Genomic DNA, 20963 nt, shown 5'->3' with positions numbered 1-20963 from the left:
ATTTTGAAAATTTATCTTCAAAAATATGTTTGGCCATAGATTTTGGATCGGATTTTGAAAATCTATCTTCAAAAAGGCCAGTTTTGAGTTTTTCGAACTTCCACTCACAAAACTTCAATTTTTTTAAAGTAAAAATGCATGTCCAAACACAACTTCAAAAATATATGACCAAATGGGAGCTAAGTAAAAAAAAACATTTTCCTTTGTACCAAACACACCCTCAATTATGAAGAAAAAAAAAAGAGGCAAACTTTATCATTACAACAATGCTCAAACAGCTCACGTCTTCCCCAACCGCCTTTCATACGTCCAATTCTAACGACAAATTACATCTCAAATTTCAAATTGAAAACATAAAATAGAACCTTATTGCTTACCTTAAATTAGTTTCTCCTTCAATGTGTAAATCCAAGAAAAAACTAACCACTGAATTTATGCTCCCCTTTTGCTACCTTAGTGACTTGAACGCACAATCTTCAAATTGAAAGAGGAGGATACTTGCCGTCTGAGCAATCCCTCTTGTCCCCTCTTGTCCGTAGAAAGTTACATTTGAAAATTAAATAAAAACAAAATAAAAATCACAATTTTTTATAGCCACAATAAAAGTACTCCCTCTGTCTCAATTTATGTGATATACTTTCTTTTTCAATCTGTCCCAAAAAGAATGATACATTTCCTTATTTGACAACAATTTAACTTTAAACTTTACCTTTTACGCTTAGCGAGATGATCTATAACCACACAAATATTTTTGACTTATTTCAGATCACAAGATTCAAAATTCTTCCTTTATTTTTTAAATTTCATGCTCAATCAAACTATATTACGTAAATTTCAAACTATATCATATAAGTTGATATGGAGGGAGTAATTTCTACCCAACCCAAGTAGGTAAATAGTTAGTATTTCATATCTATCTACTATTGTTACGTAAGTGGGGATAAGCACAAAGGTTAGGGTCAACATGCAATTGGCGGAAAATTCGATTACCATCCATGAATTAAAAAGCTATGAAAATAATTTTTGGTTGAACCTAAAAATAAGTATTACAAGTTGAAGTTGAAGATAGAAAAGTATAATATTAATAGCCTGTTTGGCCAAGCTTATTTTCCTCCCAAAAGTACTTATTTTTTCAATAAGTATTTATTTAAAAAAAAATGAGGTGTTTGGCCAAGCTTTTGGGATAAAATAAGTACTTTTAGGGAGTAGCAGAAGCAGTTTTTCAGAAGCTAAATAAAATAGCTTTTGCCCAAAAGCATTTTTTTGAAAAGTACTTTTGAGAAAAATACACTTACAAGCACTTTTTAAAAGTTTGGCCAAACACTAATTGCTGCTTAAAAGTACTTTTTAAATTAATTAGCCAAACACAAACTGTTTTTAGTCAAAAGTACTTTTTTGAAAAGTACTTTTGAAAAAAAAACACTTTTTAAAATAAGCTGTTTTAATAAGCTTGGCCAAACAGGCTATAAAAAGGGAATAGAGTTTACCATCTTAATTAGGAAACTTGAGTATAAAGTTAATGATACAAAGTTTCAGTTACATTTGCTAACACTTTCTATTGGTAATAGGAAAAAATAAATAGTTTATTATTTGGAAAAACTTTCGACATTAATAAATAAGACTCATACATTAATTTGTAAAACTACTTAAGCAATTAATAATTAATTGGGAAAACAACACAAAATACCACTAAAATACAAAATATTTATCCGCCCTTGCCTATTCCTAAATTAATTTTGTGTTTACCCAAGCGGTCAAAAATTTTTTAGCCGAATATCTCCTCGCCAAAACCCTTCCTTCATAATATCATATTAGTATATTTATATATCATGATGGTATCATGAAGGACTAAGAGAGTGTCTTATTAAAGGATTGAAGCAGTCTTCCATGATATCTTCTCAGTATATAATATATATCATGATAGTATCATGGAGGGTTGATGAGTGTTTTTTGAAAAAATGAAAGAAATCCTCTTATATTGTTATGATATTGAGATACTAGTAATGAGACAAGTTATGAAAAAACTGTTAAGTTACCTTCAAGATATTTTTCATGAAAGTGTACACATTTCAACCAATAAAGATAGGCCAATTTTCTTGGTTGATACCATGTCGGTATCATAATTTTGAAGACATTTCGGATAAATAATTTTAGGGACATGAAAATAAGAGGAATACAAACCGATAATTATTTTGTTTTCAGGGAATCGGCATTCTTTCCCCTTAAGAAAATATTTTTATGACCACAAATAAAGAAAGGAAGAAAAAACAAATAGGCCAGTTTTCTTGGCAAATTCTGTCTCTCTCAGCTCAAAAACCCAATCCAAGAAAGTGACACCACTAATAGAAAAAACTTTAGACTAAAGACTAAAATTTGCACCAAAACAAAAAAGAAGCAAAATTTACCAGTCACACCTATGATCAAACACTCTCTTAGCCCTTCGTGATACTATTATATCATGATAGTATGGGCTAAGAGAGTGTCTCGTTCAGTGAATCAACATTCTTTCCCCTTGATAATACTTAAGAAAATATTCTTATTATATTGGGCCCGTGCTAAGTTATGAAAAAACTGTTGCCTTCAAGATATTTTTCATGAAAGGTTACACGTTTCAAGTTTTCAACCAATAAAGAAAGGAAGAGAAACAAACAGGCCAGTTTTCTTGCCAACTCCAGTCTCTCTCAGCTCAAGAACCCAATCCAAGAAATTGACACCACTAATAAAAAAACTTTAGACCAAAGACTCAATTTTGCAACCACAAAAAAAGAAAAAGCAGTTAACTTTACCAGTTACGCCTTCCTCATCGCCTTCCCATGACAATTCTAATAATAATTACGTCTCAATCTCAAACTAGTTCAATCGCAAATCCAATTCTTGATTAAAGAGATATACAGACATACCTTTAATTTTAGTTTCCTTCATGTGTAAATCCAAGAAAACACTCATCAATGAAGTTATGGAACCAAACCATAAACAACCAAGAAAATCATCATCTTCTTCTTCTTCAACCACTAGAACTTCATCAAAGAAATCATCATCATCAACAACAAAAACACCCCACAATTTATTATCACCAAATAATTCAACCCAAAGTTTCATAATCAACAATTCTCAATCATGGGCATCATCAACAAAATCAAGTCATCATTCATTAACAAGTCTTAAAGAATCACTATTATTCCAAGAACAACAACAATTACATATCTATAACTTTCAAGAAATCCGTTCAGCTACCCAAAACTTTCTAAAAACTCCACTTTCATCCTCATCAACTTCAACTTCATGGAAATGCAATTTACATAATCAACAAGTCGTCGTAATTCAACGTAAATTACGACGATTAATTGAACCCAATGTGCTCGTTGGACACGTGGCGATGATTTGTAAAAGTCATCATTCAAGTTTAATTCCATTAAAAGGAGTTTCTATTTCGGGAAACTATATTTATTTAGTGTATGAATATACACAAGGTGTTAATTTATCTGAAGCATTGAGAAACCCTAGAAACCCTAATTTTACTGTACTTTCAAATTGGGGATTAAGGATGCAAATTGCTTCAGATATAGCAAGTGGATTAGATTATATACATAATTCAACAGGATTAGGGTTAGGGTTTGTACATAATCATATTAAAAGTAGGAGTATTATTGTTACGGAGAATTCGTTAAATGCGAAGATTTGTCATTTTGGTACGGCTGAGCTTTGTGGGGAGACGAAAGGAGTGCAGGAGGATCCGAATAGTGAAATCGGGCCGGAGAAAAAACCCGAATTGAAGAAATGTGGAAGCAAAGGCTTGAAATTTGAAGGTAATGTTTGGAATTTATTTTGAGAAAAATTACTACAATGCTTTTTCACCAGGTGTAATGTTGTATATTGAGCTAAATGGCGTAAATATTGTCAAAAGCTGTATATTTTTGAAAATATCCCGGTTCTGCAGAACTTCTATTTGAATGCACACTGGAAGGTTTCTGAGTGGTTCAGTGTATCTTAGAAGTAGAACATCGCTTTGCTATTTACATCGGGATAGCGATGAATCTACTGTGAAGACAACGCTATGCATTGCTTGCTTTAAATCGGTTTTCCAATTATATTTTGTTTGTTTGTTATTGGAAACAGTCTCTCTACCTTTTAAGGTAGGGGTATGATTTGCGTACACCTTTAATCTCCGTAGACCCGACTTGGGGGATTATACGGGGCATGTTGTTGTTGTATTTTGTTTGTCTGTTATTTGTTTTTCGTAAAGTGATCATCTCTAATATTTTTTTCAGCAGGTACGAGAGGGTATATGGCGCCGGAGTTTCAGTGGACGGGAATGGCGACGGTGAAGAGTGATGTGTACGCTTTCGGTGTGGTGGTTTTGGAGTTGATTTCCGGTAAGGAGGCGGTGAAGTACGAATTTGATGAGGAGAGCTGTGGATATGTTAAGGTTTCGGTGATTGATACGGCGGCAAAAGCGGCAGAGGACGGTGGCGCAGGGTTGAGGGGGTGGGTGGATAAGCGGTTGAGGGATTCGTACCCGGTGGATGTGGCGGAGAAATTGTTACGGGTCGGGTTGGAATGTGTGGAGAATAACCCGAATAATAGACCGGATATGGGTCGGGTTGCGGGTCGGATTTCACAAATGTATTTGGAATCAAAGACTTGGGCTGATAAGTTTGCTCCACTTACTGACTTTACTGTTTCCTTAGGACCTCGTTGAATAATTTCTTTTTCTTTTTATTATTTTTATTCTTCTTTATTCCTTCTTTTTTTTTTCCAATAGAAATTTTGGATATTATATACATTAACCATACTTCAAATTGCAAATGTAACACAGAATTTTTGGAAAATGGGTAGTATAATGAGTTGATCTCTTTCTCCTTTTACTTCTGCGAGTCTTGTGAGCGGTTATTTATGAGCCTTGTTAGCGACCGCCATTCTTCCTTAAGTTGTCTGAATCTGATTGAAGCGAGCAAAGAGATAGAGGAATCCTTGCTTATAAATATGAATTGAAAAAGCAAGCCTGGATTCCTTCCTTTTAATTAGGCTCTATTTTTTGGTTCCTGGTGGCTCGTAAGATCTGATTATTATCAGTAAATCTTTGTTTTAACCATGAAGACTTCTTTGGCTAGACGATATTGGGTAATGCTTCTTTGTGTCGACTAATTTCATTCTCATAGCAAGATGACAGATGTTAATTGCGTATACAAGAAGAAAGTTGTACTCGAAAAATAGTGAAATTGCATTTACTTCATCAAAAAAAAAAAAAAAAAAAAATAGTGAAATTGCATACAAATTGTTGATAGTATCATTATTTCGCACTTTAGAGTAAAATACTTTAAATATTAGTATATTAACAGCAGTAAATATCTTTCGTTGTTTTCATTTTCATAATTGCTTTGAATTGTTTGCCCGTATCTAGCCTTTTCTTGAGCCGAGGGTCTTCCGGAAACAACCTCTCTACCTAAGGTAGGAGTAAGGTCTGTGTACACTGTACCCTCTCCAGACCTCACATTGTGGGATTCATTGGGTATGTTGCTGTTGTAGCAGCACTAAATAGATAACTATTTTTCAATGCATCAACTATAGCTCCTTTATATCCTTTTTGCTCTACTAGGTAGGCATTTGGCCATGCATTTTCAAATCATGGTTTCAAATCAGCATTTGGACATGCGTTTTCATTCATGGTTTGAGGTTTCAAATCATGGTTTTAACTTTTTTAAATATAAAATTTAACCCATAAGTTTATATTTTATATAAAAAAAAAAAAACTCATAAGTTGATAGATATTTTTAACAATTACCCCCATCAATCATTTATCAATCTCATTAACTTTCACCAAATTTTATTTATGTCTACCAATTTTATTTATGTCCACCAACCATCCAATTGATGTTTTATTTTTAGAAAGGTCTTCTAGTATTAATTTTGAGCCGGTTGTTATGAATTAGCGTATTAATTTTGTTATGAACTATGACTTGCTCATTTGGTAAGATTATTTAAGAATTGAAAATGTTTTGATAATTTTCATAACTTGTGGGGTTTTTATGTCTATAAGAGAAAATACTCCTTAAAATGTCCAAATTACATGTCCAAAAATGATTTCAAACCATATCCAAACAGGGCCTAAAACTCATTTCACTATAAAGACAAATTAGAGGTTCATTTCAAGCAAAGACTTTCATGGATCTGTCACCAATTTTCTGGCTGAAGAACAAATAAAGAAATGAAGGCATCTTCATGGCCTCACCATTATAAGGTAAAAAGAATAATTCAAATACATAATAACACAACAAATGCGAGTTCCTCGCTACTACAAGTTCATTGCCTTATGAGATTCATACTCGAAAAATTCAGTGTTGGCCTGTCTAAGGGCTGCATTATACCCGTACATATCGAAATGCCTATTATCTGAAATCTCTCTCCCTTGAAAACTATCAATTGGTGGAACCCAAGGTCCTGCATTCGGGATGTTATTAGAGCCTTCTTGGTTCACGTTTTGTGAATTATTATTGTTCTGGGGCGAGTTCCCGGCTGGCCTCTTGTTGGAAGAGTTGGTTGTTGGCACAGATATAGATGCTGTCTGTTGCTGCATTTGCTGCTGATTCTTCATTGGCGACTTGGGCCGAAGAGACTCTATTTCAGGTGTTGTAATAACAAGATGTGGTGCGCCTGGTGGTGGATTCCTTCCTCCCCCACCCTGCCAGACTTTCCCATCCCTATCGCCAAAATTCCGCACATAGGTCTGAAGTTTTGCAAAGTTTTCAGTCAGCATTATAAGACACAAGAACGTGACGAAGGTAACATAATACATGCAAAAGTAAACTATTTAGGTGTGCAAAATAAACCAAGCTTTTGATCTCCAGACAAGCATGGGAATGATTTATAATTGACAAAGTATTGAAGTAATACCATTGATAGAACAAAAAGGACAACAAATAGGACAGAATAACTAAGCATGTCTGATGCACGCTGAGACGTAATGCATGCTATTCTGTCTTCTCCCCCACCCCCCACCCCCAAACCAAATTTAAGAGTTCTTTTTGGTGGGCTGGGGGTGGGAAGACAGAGCAACTATATCCTTGCATAAAATCTACAAACTAAAGGAAGGGTAGCATTTTACCTCTGCACTGAAGTTTGATGAAGATAATCCTTTACCAACAGTCAACCAGCCAGATCGAATATTATGGTCTTCACCAAAGAGCTCAAGCCTTCTCCGGCCAAGTGCAAAATGCTCAATTATGCGGTACATATCTTCAGGCTTTGCAGTTGATCCTGCATAAGGTGACCAATAGCAATGCAAAAGGAGCTCAGTCACTACGCACATTCAGTACAGAGAGATAATGCAGCATATTATGTTAAAATATCATCCATTGCAGGACAGAATTAAAAATTAGCAGAGAGAATACATGATGATACAAGATGACGTGCGATGGCGGAGCCAAGATTTTTACTAAGGGAACTCAAAATGTAAATAAGTAACCACAAGAAGAATTCAAAGGGATTCAACATGTAGTATATATATACATAAAAAAATTAGCTATCTAAACAGTATAATGTCCAGCGAAAAGGGTGTCAATTGACACCCCTTTGGACAAGGTATCTCCGTCACTGATTACGTGCATTTCATGCATCAAAGGATAGTGGTGCAACTTTTAAACTTGTGCAACCTTTAAACTTTCTGAGACAGCAATAGCTGTAACATAACTTGGGAATAGCAGACCAATCAAGGGGCCCGTTTGGCTTAGCTTAAAAAAAGCAGCTTATAAGCTGAAAACAGCTTATAAGCCAAAAAAAATAAGTTGGGCTACCCCAACTTATATTTTTGGGCTTATTTTAAGCACAAAATGGCTTATAAGCTGGCCAGCCAAACACTCAAAAAAGCTGAAAACAGCTTACTTATCAGCCAATCCAAACGGGTTAAAGGACTACCATAACTTGAACTCTGGGAGAAAAAAACTGAAGGTTGTTCAAAACCTGTTCATACAGAATTCTGGTAAAAGCCCAGGTTTCTACTGAAAAGCATATCAAACACAACAACCAGCCCGAAAGTATACAGATGGCCGGAAAGGAAAAAGCGAAAAGAGCAATTCATAATAAATGATCTCCACCTCATCAGTCTCCCAGCCTTCACCCATCCCAGCCAAAGGAGATTGTTGCTCTCGTTTTATGAGTAAACCAAATGAGAAGAAAACACTAAAAGAAAAAGCAAAAAAGCATCATTTGAAGGTAGGGAGAATCCATCAACCCCCAAAAGGACAGTCTTTTCCTTCTAAGACTCAAAGAAGCACTTCCATTCTCTTATTTCACAACATTATTATCTTTAATTACAAACAACTATACATGTGTATGTGATCCATATTTTCAAATTAGTGCTGTTAGGTCGGCCTCAGCAACTTCTATCAAGTATCTTACTCACATAGGAAAACAAACAAACGGAGGTGGATGACAGAAGCAACAAGCTGTCAGTTTCTGCAACCCTAAATTTCATGATTAACATTTCTAATCTGCATAAAGAAAACATAAAATCCACTCAACATTGTCTGGAATGAGAAAGAATCTACCATAAGGAGGTTCCTCAGCAATAATCACATCTGTGTCAATATTTGCATGAATTATATGGCCATCGGTACTACGACGAACAGTTCCTTTTATGCCCAAAAGGCAGTGCTCCTATTTCATGACAGGGACAAGCAAAATGTAAGTTACATATGATGGAAAATGCACATATGGGAAAAGTGAGAGGACAGAATGTCATGAACCTTTGAACGCTGAAATAATGTATGGGAATCATGCCGTAATCCTGGAGTTGCATTGGTTTTGTTTGTTTTTACCCAACATATGTCCTCACATCTGCGAAATCCCCACTGCACAATGCATAGAACAATGTTTATAAATAATCACAATGACCTAGTTGAACACTGCAATCAACAGATGCTTTTTGTGATTGTGGTTGTGCTTATTGATGGTGATTGTGCTTATCCGTGTGTAAAAGAGGAAGGGGCATTAGCAGAAGGAAGATATCAAAAGCATCAGTCAGATTCATAACCATAGAGAGCAAATTGTTTAAACTGAATACCTTCTTCAGACATTGGCGCCCTTGCTCAAGCCCCACACCATCACCAACCCAAAGGAAAACAAATGATGGAGTGTCAGCAATGGCCTGAGAATAAAAGTTCACCATATTTAAGTTTGAAAAGGAGAAGCTGACAGGACAGAGTGAAAAACCAATAACTAGGCAGCCATTAAAAAAATATATATAAAGGTATAACTGTACAAGTCAAAATAAGAATAAATTTTGCACCTGAGGTTCTCGTGGTCTAAAGCAACAGTAAAAGTATTAGAGTAAAGAACCGGGCTGACATGCAAAAGTCATACCTCAATTTTGAGATTCATTATTTCCTCAAATGTCCAGTACTCCATATGGTCAGTGACACCAGGAGCTCGATGAACATATTCCTCCCATGGGGGGTCTATTAGAATGACATCAAACTTGGTCCCAAAAAACTCCGAGGACAGCTCCTGCTCATGCAGGTCACATTTGTAATACATGGGAGGCGAAGAAGATTTGACAACAATCTCATCCTTCCTTTGAATAAGTTCTCGAAGCTTGGGATAGTCCTCAACAACACTGGTAAGCTCTAGTTCCCTGATGAAATTTTGAGGCCTCGTGCCAGTGTCTACAAAATTTTGGGAGTAATCATTCTGCTCACCCCTAGAAGGAGCTCTGCCAGGTGGGGCATTAATTCGAGGAGGCACCCAACCTGCATTTGCTTTATCTTTAACCTGTCCACGACCTGCTGGTATAAGGGCGTTAAAATTTGGACCAGACATGTTAGGAGGTGCCCCTCTTCCAGGGCCTGATTGATTAAAAAACATTGGATTCCCCAAATTAGGGGGAAATCCAGGTCCAGGAAGAACAGGTGGGAGTCCAGGTGGAACACCTAGCATATTCATCTCAAGACCTCGAGCTCCAGGCCAAACCACAGGAGGTGAAAATGGAGGAATGAAAACACTAGGAGACATAGGAGGACCTGGAGCAGGTGACATGTTAGGAGCTAAAGATTGCACAGATCCAGGCGACGGCATTCCAAGTGGTCCAAAAGGTGATCCCATCATTGGCATTGGAGGTCCGAACTGGTGGCCGTCCCTTCCGGTGGGCCTCCCTCTTCCTCCTCTCCCAACCCTACCTCCTTTAGAACCTATTGGAACAGCTCTATTGAGGGAAGATGGTTCCTGGTTCCCATATGGAGGTTCTGAACCACTACTGAAAGTTTGACCCAAGGCAGCTCGAACAGATGCATCTCCTTTCTGAGCCCTTGATTCAGTCTCATCCCTATATGAACCTTCACCTGAATCCTTTAAATCTTGACCGGATTGGCCTGACCAACTCATGTTTTTTCCCCTGTCATCCCTGGGAAGGGCACAGTTCTCGTCATCTCTTGCATCAGAGTTCTGATTAAATTCGGCTGTTCTCGCTGCAGAAGATATCACCTCCTCCCTACCATGGTCAAATGGCCGGGTTTGGATCTCTATGACATCATAATTCTCATTTGAAATTCCATATTTCGATGAAGTTTTCAAAGCTTCTGTCCTGTTTCCATCTTTTCTACCACCAGAACGTGGCCTTTCATTGTCAATCCAACCACGTCTGGGTGTTTCCCACTCTCTGCCATGTTCATATGGTGTCTCACCTTCTTTCATTTCCTTGTCAACAAAGTTCCCTTGCCTTCTTTTCCACCCATCTTTGGAACCATCCCGAAATCTGTCTCTATCACTCCTGCCATCATCCCTTCCTTTTGATTTATCATCTCTGACACCATCTTTTTCTTGTTCTTTCCTCCGGAAAGTATCTCTTTTTTCATATTCCGTCTCAATGCTTTCCGAGTCGTAACGGCGCCTTCCACTCCTCTCAGGTGTCCTGGACCTATTGGAGGAGTCCATCTCTCTCCTATTTCTCTCTCCTCCTCTGTCTTCCTCTATAGCATGCGATCTGCCTTTCTTACTCCTATCACAGTCAATTTTTCTCTCGTCACTTTCCAGGTATGTAACATTCTTGTCTCCATTTGAATCTTTAAGGCCATCCAAAAGAACATGACCCTTTTCTGTGGTACTGTCCTTTCTTTCCAAATGTCTAGAATTCCTTTCCAGTGCATTTTCATAGTCCCCACCATATAACTTCTCATTTTTACCTTTATTTCTTGTCTGGGAACCATCACCATCAGAAAACCTTGAAGTTGATTTCCTTCTGACACCCTCATTAGCTAGGATTTGTCCTCTACCCCCTGCTTTGTCTCCATTATCATACTTGCCCCCAAGTTCTCCTTCCCGATACCAATTGCTCAACGTCTCCAATGTATTCTCCCCCTGCTTCTTCTTCGTCAATTTGGACCGCAAGTCATTTTCGGCCTCATAATCATCCTCATCAATATCAGCTTTGCTTGATCCACCAGATCTTTTCCGACTCTCAGTTCTGTCCATGTTACTTCTTCTCCTTCCATTACTATCTAAACCTTCAGCTTCTTCACTGTTGCCAGACCTTGATTTACTTGACCTGTATTTTCTCTTATCATCCCCTTCCCAGTCATCGTCAAACTTATCTAGGTCATCCTGCTTTAGATAACTCCTTAATCGTTCAGGGGAAGTCATCAAGAGAGAAATCCCTTGCTAGATTATTCTCAGCACTTCATTGAATGAATGCAATACGAGACAGCACCCTGAGAGATGAAGAGAAATGGAGAAAATGACTGATGAGCTTACATTTACATGAATATAAATTCAAGAACCAATTTATGAAATAAGAGAGAGACAAAATCTCGTAAGCAGGTTAAAATATGCACGTTAAACAGGAGTCACTCTCCAATAGTGTCAATTCAATGATGCTACTCTTTTTAACCTACCACAATCTTCCTCCGAGTGGAACCAGCAATGTGCATCACATAGGTGAGTTCACAAACCATAAGAATAATGTTCAAGAGACAAATTTCACAAATAAATAGAGCACAGAAAAAAGAAGATAGACAACCGCCACCTTTTTTTTTTTTTTGATCAAGAATATACAACCACCACCTTATTTCACTTCAGTCACACATATGCTTTCAATGAACTTGAGCCAACAGAAAATTATCATACTGGAAATAAATCACAATCCCGTGTGCTATTCTGCTGAACACTTATAGTCCATTTGGCGTCAGAAGTACTTTTCCAAAAAGTACTTTGAAAGAGTAGCAGTTTGTGTTAGGCTAATCAATTGAAAAGCACTTTTGTCAATATTGAGCAGCAATTTGTGTTTGGAAAAGTTCCAAAAGTGCTTTTTTTTAAGCTTTTGAATAACGGCTTCTGCTACTTCTCAGAAGCACTCTTTTTTTTTTTTTTTTTTTGACAATTTACTCAGAAGCACTTATTTTTCCCCTAAAAGCTTGTCCAAATACTTCAACTCCCTAAAATAATCACTTCTTTTGAAAAAAAAATATAAGCATTTTTGGCTTCCCACAAGCTTGGCCAATCAGGCTATTAACAATCAATACCTAATTACAGTTCAAGCAATCAGTTCCAACAGTGCTTCTTTTTTCAGCTTTTGAATAAAAGCTTTTGCTACTTCTCAAAAGCACTTATTATTTTCCTAAAAGCTTGCTCAAATACCTCAACTCCCTAAAACAATCAATTCTTTTAAAATAAAAAATAAATAAAAATTTGGCTTCCCAGAAGCTTGGCCAATCAGGCTATTAACAATGAATACCCATAATTACAGTTCAATCAATCAGTTCCAAAAACCAACACTACGAACTAAAAGTTCATATCTTTCCGAAACTCAATGTCTCTTCGTAAGCACTTTTGGTTTCCTAAAAGCTTGTCCAAAGTGCCAAACAGGCTATTATATCGATACGTAATTACAGTTCAATCAGTCAGTTACAAAACCAAGCACAAAAAACTAAAGTTCACATCTTTCCTAATCTCATGTATCTCTGTATGAAGACTTAATGACTCAAATAACAAAAAACAGAACACAATTGCCGTGTACTATTCCACTGAAGACTTATAGTATGTTCGGCGTCAAAAGTGCTTTTCGAAAAAGTACTTCTGAGTAGCATTTTGTGTTTGGCTAATCATTTTGAGAAGCACTTTTGCCAATATTAGAGAAGCACTTTTGCCTGACCAATGTTGCAAAAGCGCTTCCGGAAAAGGCTACTTTTTTCAGCTTGTACGGCTACTCAAAAGAGCTTATTTTCTCCTAAAAGCTTGGCAAATACCTCAACTCTCTAAGATAGTCAATTCTTTTAAAGAAAAAATAAGCATTTTTGGATTCCTAAAAGTCTTGCGGATCCTTCCATACTAGTAGGTGTAGCACTACCCTTGTAGCTTATTGACTTTTGATTCCTGTCACTATCTGTTGTCTCTTGTACTTCGATTATCGAATCAGTTTGCTGTCGTAACTGTTTCTTTTTACATTATGCTATGTTATGCTTTGTATGATATTATGCTATGATTTCTTTACTTCTATTAATTCTTATCTAACCTTTTTCAATTTCCTTTTCTTGAGCCGGGGGTTCCATTGGAAACAGCCTCCCTACCTCCCAAGGTAGGGGTAAGGTCTACGTACACTCTACCCTCCCCACCCTCCCCAGACCCCACTTAGTGGGAATATACTGGGTATGTTGTTGTTGTTGTTGGATTCCTAAAAGCTTGGCCAATCAGGCTATTAACAATCAATACCTAATTACAGTTCAATCAATCAGTTCCAAAAACCAGCACTACAAACTGAAAGTTCATATCTTTCTGAAACTCAATGTCTCTTCATAAGCACTTTTGTGTTCCCTAAAGCTTGGCCAAACAGGCCATTATATCGATACCTAATTACAGTTCAATCAATCAATTACAAAAACCTAGCCCCACAAACTAAAAGTTCACATCTTTCCAAAATGAACACATTTTTAAAGAAATTAAGCATTTTTGGCAAAGCTTGGCCAAACAGACTATTATATCGATACCTAATTATAGTTCAATCAATTACTTACAAAACCTAGTACAACAAACTAAGAGTTCATATCTTTCTGAAACTCAATGTCTCATCATATGAAATACTTAATAACTCAAATAACAGAAAAAATGAAGCATAATTCTGAATATTTAGAGCTTAAACAATTTTGGCGAAGCTTGGCCAAACAGGCTACTAACAATCAATACCTAATTACAGTTCAATTAAACAGTTCCTAAACCAAGCAATCACAAACTAAAAGTTCATTTCTTTCTATGAAGACTTAATGACTCAAATAACAACAAAAAAACACTTACTTTTTTTTTTCTAGAAGCTTGGCCAAATACCTCAACTCTCTAAAATAATCACTTCTTTTTTAAATTTAAAAAAAAAAAAAAAGCATTTTGCTTCCCAGAAGCTTGGCCAATCAGCCTATTAACAATCAATACCTAATTACAGTTCAATCAATCAGTTTAACAACTAAAAGTTCATATCTTTCCGAAACTCATTTTCTCTTCGTAAGCACTTTTGGTTTCCGAAAGCTTTGCCAACCAGGCTATTATATCAATACCTAATTACAGTTCAATCAATCAGTTACACTGAGCACTACAGACTAAAAGTTCATATCTTTCCGAAACTCATATCTCTTCGTATGACAGACATAATAACTCAAATAACAGAAAACAGAAGCATAAAAGCTGCTGCTACTTGTCAAAAACACATACTTTTTCCTAAAAATTTCTAAAATGAACACTTTCTTAAGAAGATAAGCACTTTCGATTTCCCAAAGCTTGGCCAATCAGGGTATTATATCGATACGTAATTACAGTTCAATCAATCAGTTCCAAAACCAAGCACCACAAACTAAAAGTTCATTTATTTCCGAAACTCAATGTCTCTTCGTATGAAGACTTAAAGATTCAAATAACAGAAAATAGAAGCATAATTCCGAATACTTGTAGGATTTACAAGTAGTGTTGCTTCTCAAAAACACTTATTTTTTCCTAAAAGCTTGGCCAAACACCTCAAATCTCTAAAATAAACATTTTAGCTTCAGAAAGCTTGGCCAAACGGGTTATTATATTGGTACCTAATTACAGTTCAATCAATCAGTTACAAAATCAAACACAACAAACTAAAAGTTCATATCTAATTACGCTATTATATCGATACCTAATTACAGTTCAATCAATCAGTTTCAAAACCAAGCAACCACAAACTAATAGTTCATATCTTTCCGAAACTTTTATCTATTCATATGAAGACTTACCGACTCAAATAACAGAAAACAAAAGCATAATTCCTAATACTTATAGAATTTACACCTTTTGCTACTTCTCAAAAACACTTATTTTTTTCCTAAAAGCTTCGCCAAACACTTCAAATCTCTAAAATAACATTTTTGCTTCGGAAAGCTCGGCCAAACAGGCTATTATATTGATACCTAATTAGGCTATTATATCAATATCTAATTACAGTTCAATCAATCAGTTACAGAATCAAACACAACTAACTAAAAGTTCATATCTAATTAGGCTATTATATCAATACCTAATTACAGTTCAATCAATCAGTTACAAAATCAAACACAACAAACTAAAAGTACATATCTAATTAGGCTATTATATCAATACCTAATTACAGTTCAATCAATCAGTTACAAAATCAAACACAACAAACTAAAAGTACATATCTAATTACGCAATTGTATCGATACCTAATTACAGTTCAATCAATCAGTTCCACAAACTAAAAAGTGCATATCTTTCCAAAACTCATATCTCTTCGTATAAATATTTACTTAATAACTCAAATAACATCAATCAGACGCATAATTTTGAATTTTTATAGAATTAAAACTGAAAATAGAAAGCGCAAAATGAAGGCTCGAAAACAAGAAGAAGTAGCGTACCTTTCTATGGCGGCGCGTGACGGCGGCGCGTGACGGTGAGTAATATGGAAAGATAAAAGGAAATCGGGTTTGAAGGATTATATATGGATCCGAAATTGAAAACTGTTTAACCCCTTTCTTTTTTTTCTCCCTCTTTTTTCTATTTACTAGTTAAAAAATATTATTTATGCGCTGTCGATATTAAAAAATATTATTTATTTTCATATTATAATCTGCCAACTAAGAGCCCGTTTGGATTGGCTTATTTTATAAGTTGTTTTCAGTTTTTTTAAGTGTTTGGCTGGCCAACTTAAAATCATTTTGTGCTTAAAATAAGCTCAAAAAAATAATTGGGCCTATTTGACCTAACTTATCGAAAGCAGCTTATAAGTTGAAAACAGTTTATAAGCTAAAAAAAATAAGTTAGACTACCACAACTTATTTTTTTAGCTTATAAGTTGTTTGCAGCTTATAGGCATTCAAACAGGCTCTAAGTATATTGGATCATAATACTTTACTAAAATTTTAACTGTCTTCTTAATTGTTAATCACTATACCAATACAAAATCATTATGAAATGAAGAAAACGAATCACACAATTCCCGAATAACTTTATATTCCTTAATTTTCATAATTACATTATCGACCAATTAGTGTTATTACTACATTAGTAATATGATTTTTTATTAACTTATGGATGAATTAATATCCACCATTTAATCATTGAAATTAAAACATAAGAATTTAATTATTTTTTTTATCTCCAACTTGTTGCTTAAGATCCTTTCATTGGGCTAACACATTTTCTTTTATATACAACTGAAATTATAAGGAAAATATTCTTTTCATATATATTTTCAAACATCAAATTTCATTTAAACTTAAATTCGAAAATTATACCAATTAATAAAATGTTAGAAATAGAATATGACTTTGATAGAACAGTGTATACCAATTATTATTCGAAAAAATAGGATTTAAGAAACCTAATTACCCTTATCATACATGTAATGCTTCTGCTTTGGCATTGCAGAAGCATTTTGCTGTGGTACTACTTCATACATCGGCAAATCTCTAATACTTATATTAATTTGTATGATTTTTAATTTTTTTCATAGTGAATAACTTGCACTGCCAAAGTCATGTAAGAGACGAAACAAATTCTGCCAAGAGATACAATAACAAACCAATCAGAAAGTTAAAAGGAAGAATATAACAGACTTTGAGAAAAATATCAATTAAAAGAAAAGATGAAATAAATTAAGTAGAGTAATAAAATGTATTTTAAATTTCGATTTTTGTGGTGATGACACTTGTCATCCAACCATTCTTTTGCCTCTCCTATTCTATATAGATAGATTTTTATTTTATGAAGAAAAATAGGTAATTAGGGGTACAAAGAAAACCGATAAACCGCACTAAATTGAAAATTTGAATCAAATTGAAAAAAAAAATCTCGACTAGTGGTTTGGTTTGACTTAGTTTGTTATTGGAAAAAAAAATCAATCATAATTGGTTTGGTTTGGTTTGGTTTTAACTAAAAAAAAAAAGTCAAACCAAACCAAACCAAACCAACCGACATTAGAAATTTTTAAAATATTTTATACAACAAATATTTATTGATAATGTAATTATAAATATTTCTTAAGTTTTTTCATAGTTTTTGTCTTTTAGCATATTTGTTACACCCTAGAAAATTTCGCGTTATTAAGGCTGCAGACGGCTTAGTGTGAGCTCAAGGAGGAGCAAATATTACATATGACAAGTTATAAAGGACATATGACAAGTTATATGGACAATATATGTGAAGTTAAACACAACTCAAGAAAGACCCTTGAGCCAAATCCAAGTGGAAGCCCTCCAAAAAGATGTTTTTAAGTTACGTTTTCGGGTGATCTGACTTCGGGAGGCCATAACCCCATCATTATTTATGAATCTGGGAAAACTCCAAAAATAAAAGTTGTAGATAATTGAAATACCTTTTCAACCATAGGTCGTGGGCCTTCACACGACATAGGGATAAAAGGTTATGGACGTTTTAAGACAGAAAGGTCAAGCTAGGCAATGGGCTTGGCCCAACCCGACTCCAAGTCGGGTTGGGCCCACTTCCCTTGCTATTTAAGGGAGGTTTTAACCCTTATCATCCTCATTTCATACCAAAAAGTCCAGAACATGGTAGAGAGAGAGTGAGGGGATTTTAGAGAGATAAAGCAAGGTTTCGATCAAGTTCGAGGCCCCGAATCCCGAGGCTCGTGAAGGATAAAGTGTAGTACGAGTTGTCATCGTCTTTTTAAGCTAATTATTGAGCTTGGGGGATGATATTTCGTGGTTGAGCTGCTGCTAAGGTATGTATAAGGTTCCTTTTATGTTATTAAAGTGTTTATTTAGAGTTTTAATGGATTAGAACGGAGGAAATAATGTTAAAAGCTCGTTTGACATTTTTGGGAAGTTTATGAAGGTGGGGCTGTTTCAGTGGAGTTAAATGGATGGAAATATTTGAGTTATGATGTATATTGATTATCGATATTGTTGTTTGATGTTGTTGCTGATAATTTAGCTGAATTGGATTTTCGGGTTTGTCCAGTTTATAAAGGAAATGCTGTCGAAATTCCGTTAGAAATAGAGATAAATTTAAGGGATTGATTATAAGAATATATATTGGATTGATTGTTGGTAAATTGATATTGTTAATAGATTAGCGTGACCCGAAGATGGACTGTGGTTAGCTGGAAAGCGGCAAAGATATGTAAGGCAAACCTTTCTTCCTTTGGCATGATTCTTGTTGTTATCCATTCTATACGTGCTCCATATGATTCCATTCTTAGACGAGTAAGGTCTAAATGTTTCTTGTGATGGCTTATTGATATTGTACTCCTATTCTGTTCCAAAGGGAACACCCATAAGGTGCCAAGTTGAGTTGTATATATGGTTTTACTAGTGATTTCGAGGAAATGAGTTTTATACTAAAGGAAACATAAAGTTTGATTTTCAAAGCCACTCCGAAGGGGGTGCGAGATTTTACTACTTCATTTCATTTACGATTTATGTTTACATTCCATAGTATCATCCCTTTGTATTATTGACATGATCATTTATTCTTTGGGTAAGGCAATAAGATGAAATTGAGTAGAATATAGGTAGTAAGAATTTCATAACAATTCTACCCTCAAACCTGGAAATATGTGCTCCTAAGTTTAATGAGATACAAATTTGATAACTTCTTATGAAAGACTAAGGCTAATAGCTGGATTGTGATGAATTGATTAGTGACTTATGATATGAATTAAAATTGATATTTGTGGATTGAGTTTGTGTTGATATGAGTGGTGATATTAAGCCGGAAGCGGCTGCCCGAAGGGGCCATCATTATTAAGTCGGAAGCGGCTGCCCGAAGGGGCCATCATTATTATGCCGGAAGCGGCTGTCCGAAGGGACTATTGTGATACTAGCCGGAAGCGGCTATCCTAAGGGATCATTCTGTTAACATGTCGAAAATGGCATGTGTGTTGGATTGCATTATTTACTTAAAGATTGTTTTGAGACTTCGTGTGAACATTTATGTTTCTTCCAACGAAAGCTGCAGGTATTGAGTTAGATTATGATTTCTTCTCTCCTAAGTCAAATTATGATTATGATTTGTTACCAACTTACATACTCAGTACATTGTTTGTACTGACGTCCTTTTGCCTGGGGGCGCTGCGTTCATGCCCGCAGCCCCAGATTGTTTGGCAGGTTAAGTGTATAGCTAGGATGCTTGGACGTCAGTTGGGATTGGCAAGTTTCACCTCATTTTGGAGCTGTGCTGAGTCATGTATAGATATGTATGATTATGGGTATGTCAGGGCCTTGTCATGACTCATAATGTTCAGTTTACTTCTTAGAGACTTCTGCAGACAGTGTCCTGTGGTATGTTGGTCGAGATGTCGACAAAGTGATGTCAGTTGAGTCATTTGTGGATTTTAAAAGAATATGTATTTTAGATGATTTCAATTGGTTTAAAGTACTTATTTGATTGAAAGTTTTCATAATTATTATAAAGATAATGATTTCTATTTGGAAAAGTTTTATGTTCTTTAAAGTTTTTGAAATGACAGGTTTTGATAGAGCGAATGTCAAGGGTTCGCTCGACTCTGATGAGAGTCGGGTGCCCGTCATGCCCTACCACTGTTAGGGTGTGACAATATTATTTAAAGTTTGGACTTAGAATTTTAAAAGTTTCAATAAGTTTTATAGCCCATATATGTATTTGCACGATTTCCCTTCGTTGGGGGTGGTCTTTAGTTTTTGCCCCTCAAATTGCTGGTCTTTAATTTTTGTCCTTCGCCAAAAATACCCCGAGGTTCTGGGTTCGAATCCTGGCTTAGTCATAAAAAAAAAATTAAAAAAAAAAATCACAAGGTAAGGCTTTGCAAAAAGTTCTGCCTTATGCGGCAGACTTTGCCTTAAGGCATAACTAAAAGTTTGCCAGAGAGGGCAGAACTTTGTCTTATAAGGCAAAATTTTAGTTATGCCTTAAGGAAAAGTTCTGTCTTATAGGGCAGACTTTGCCTTGAGGCATAACTAAAAGTCTGTTCAGAACTTTTCCTTAAAGCATAACTAAAAGTTAGCTTTATATGGCAAAGTCTATGCCTTCAGGAAAAGTTATGCCTTATGAGGCAGAATTTGTCTTAATACATAACTAAAAGACTGCCGGCATAAGGCAGGCATAAAAAGTTTTGCCTTATAAGGCTAGGTCTATGCCTTAAGAAAAAGTTATGTTTTATGAGGCAGACTTTTAGTTTTGCCTTAAGGCAAAATCTGCCGCATAAGACAGAACTTTTTGCAAAGCCTTGCCTTGCGAAATTATTTTCTTTTTTTTACTGAGCGGGAGTTCGAACCTAAAACCTCAGGGTATTTTCGGCCACCTTTTCAAACGAAGGAAAAACTTAAAGACCACCAATTTGAGGGGTAAAATTTGAAAGACCACCCCAAAAGAAGGGCAACCCGCGCAAAAAAATGTTAGCAACTGAGATAAGTCCAAATCAATAGTAATGCTAACAAAAGTAATCCAATCTCAATACTAGGAATGACAATGATGTTGGATATCTATTCTTTAGTTTTGCATTGTTAATTTAGACA

At 35.5% G+C, this 20963-nt stretch overlaps 2 protein-coding genes across 2 annotated transcripts; one reads left to right on the top strand and one right to left on the bottom strand.

Annotated features, from left to right (window-relative positions):
* Positions 1–2431: 2431 nt before the first annotated feature.
* On the top strand, positions 2432–4865 carry LOC132640012 (lysM domain receptor-like kinase 3). Its single transcript, XM_060356417.1, has 2 exons — positions 2432–3806; positions 4272–4865. The coding sequence occupies exons 1-2, from the start codon at positions 2921–2923 to the stop codon at positions 4697–4699; spliced, it is 1314 nt and encodes a 437-aa protein (XP_060212400.1). The 5' UTR covers positions 2432–2920; the 3' UTR covers positions 4700–4865.
* A 1226-nt stretch (positions 4866–6091) lies between these two features.
* Positions 6092–16024, bottom strand: LOC132640011 (N6-adenosine-methyltransferase non-catalytic subunit MTB-like). Its single transcript, XM_060356416.1, has 7 exons — positions 15867–16024; positions 9358–11696; positions 9059–9142; positions 8742–8846; positions 8544–8652; positions 7103–7254; positions 6092–6724 (listed from the first exon to the last, which is right to left on the bottom strand). The coding sequence occupies exons 2-7, from the start codon at positions 11626–11628 to the stop codon at positions 6293–6295; spliced, it is 3153 nt and encodes a 1050-aa protein (XP_060212399.1). The 5' UTR covers positions 11629–11696; positions 15867–16024; the 3' UTR covers positions 6092–6292.
* Between the last annotated feature and the right edge of the window lie 4939 nt (positions 16025–20963).

This window comes from Lycium barbarum, chromosome 5 (assembly GCF_019175385.1).
Source record: "Lycium barbarum isolate Lr01 chromosome 5, ASM1917538v2, whole genome shotgun sequence".
NCBI lineage: Eukaryota > Viridiplantae > Streptophyta > Magnoliopsida > Solanales > Solanaceae > Lycium > Lycium barbarum.
Note: the sequence above shows the minus strand (reverse complement) of the source record. Positions and strands in the feature narration are given on the sequence as shown.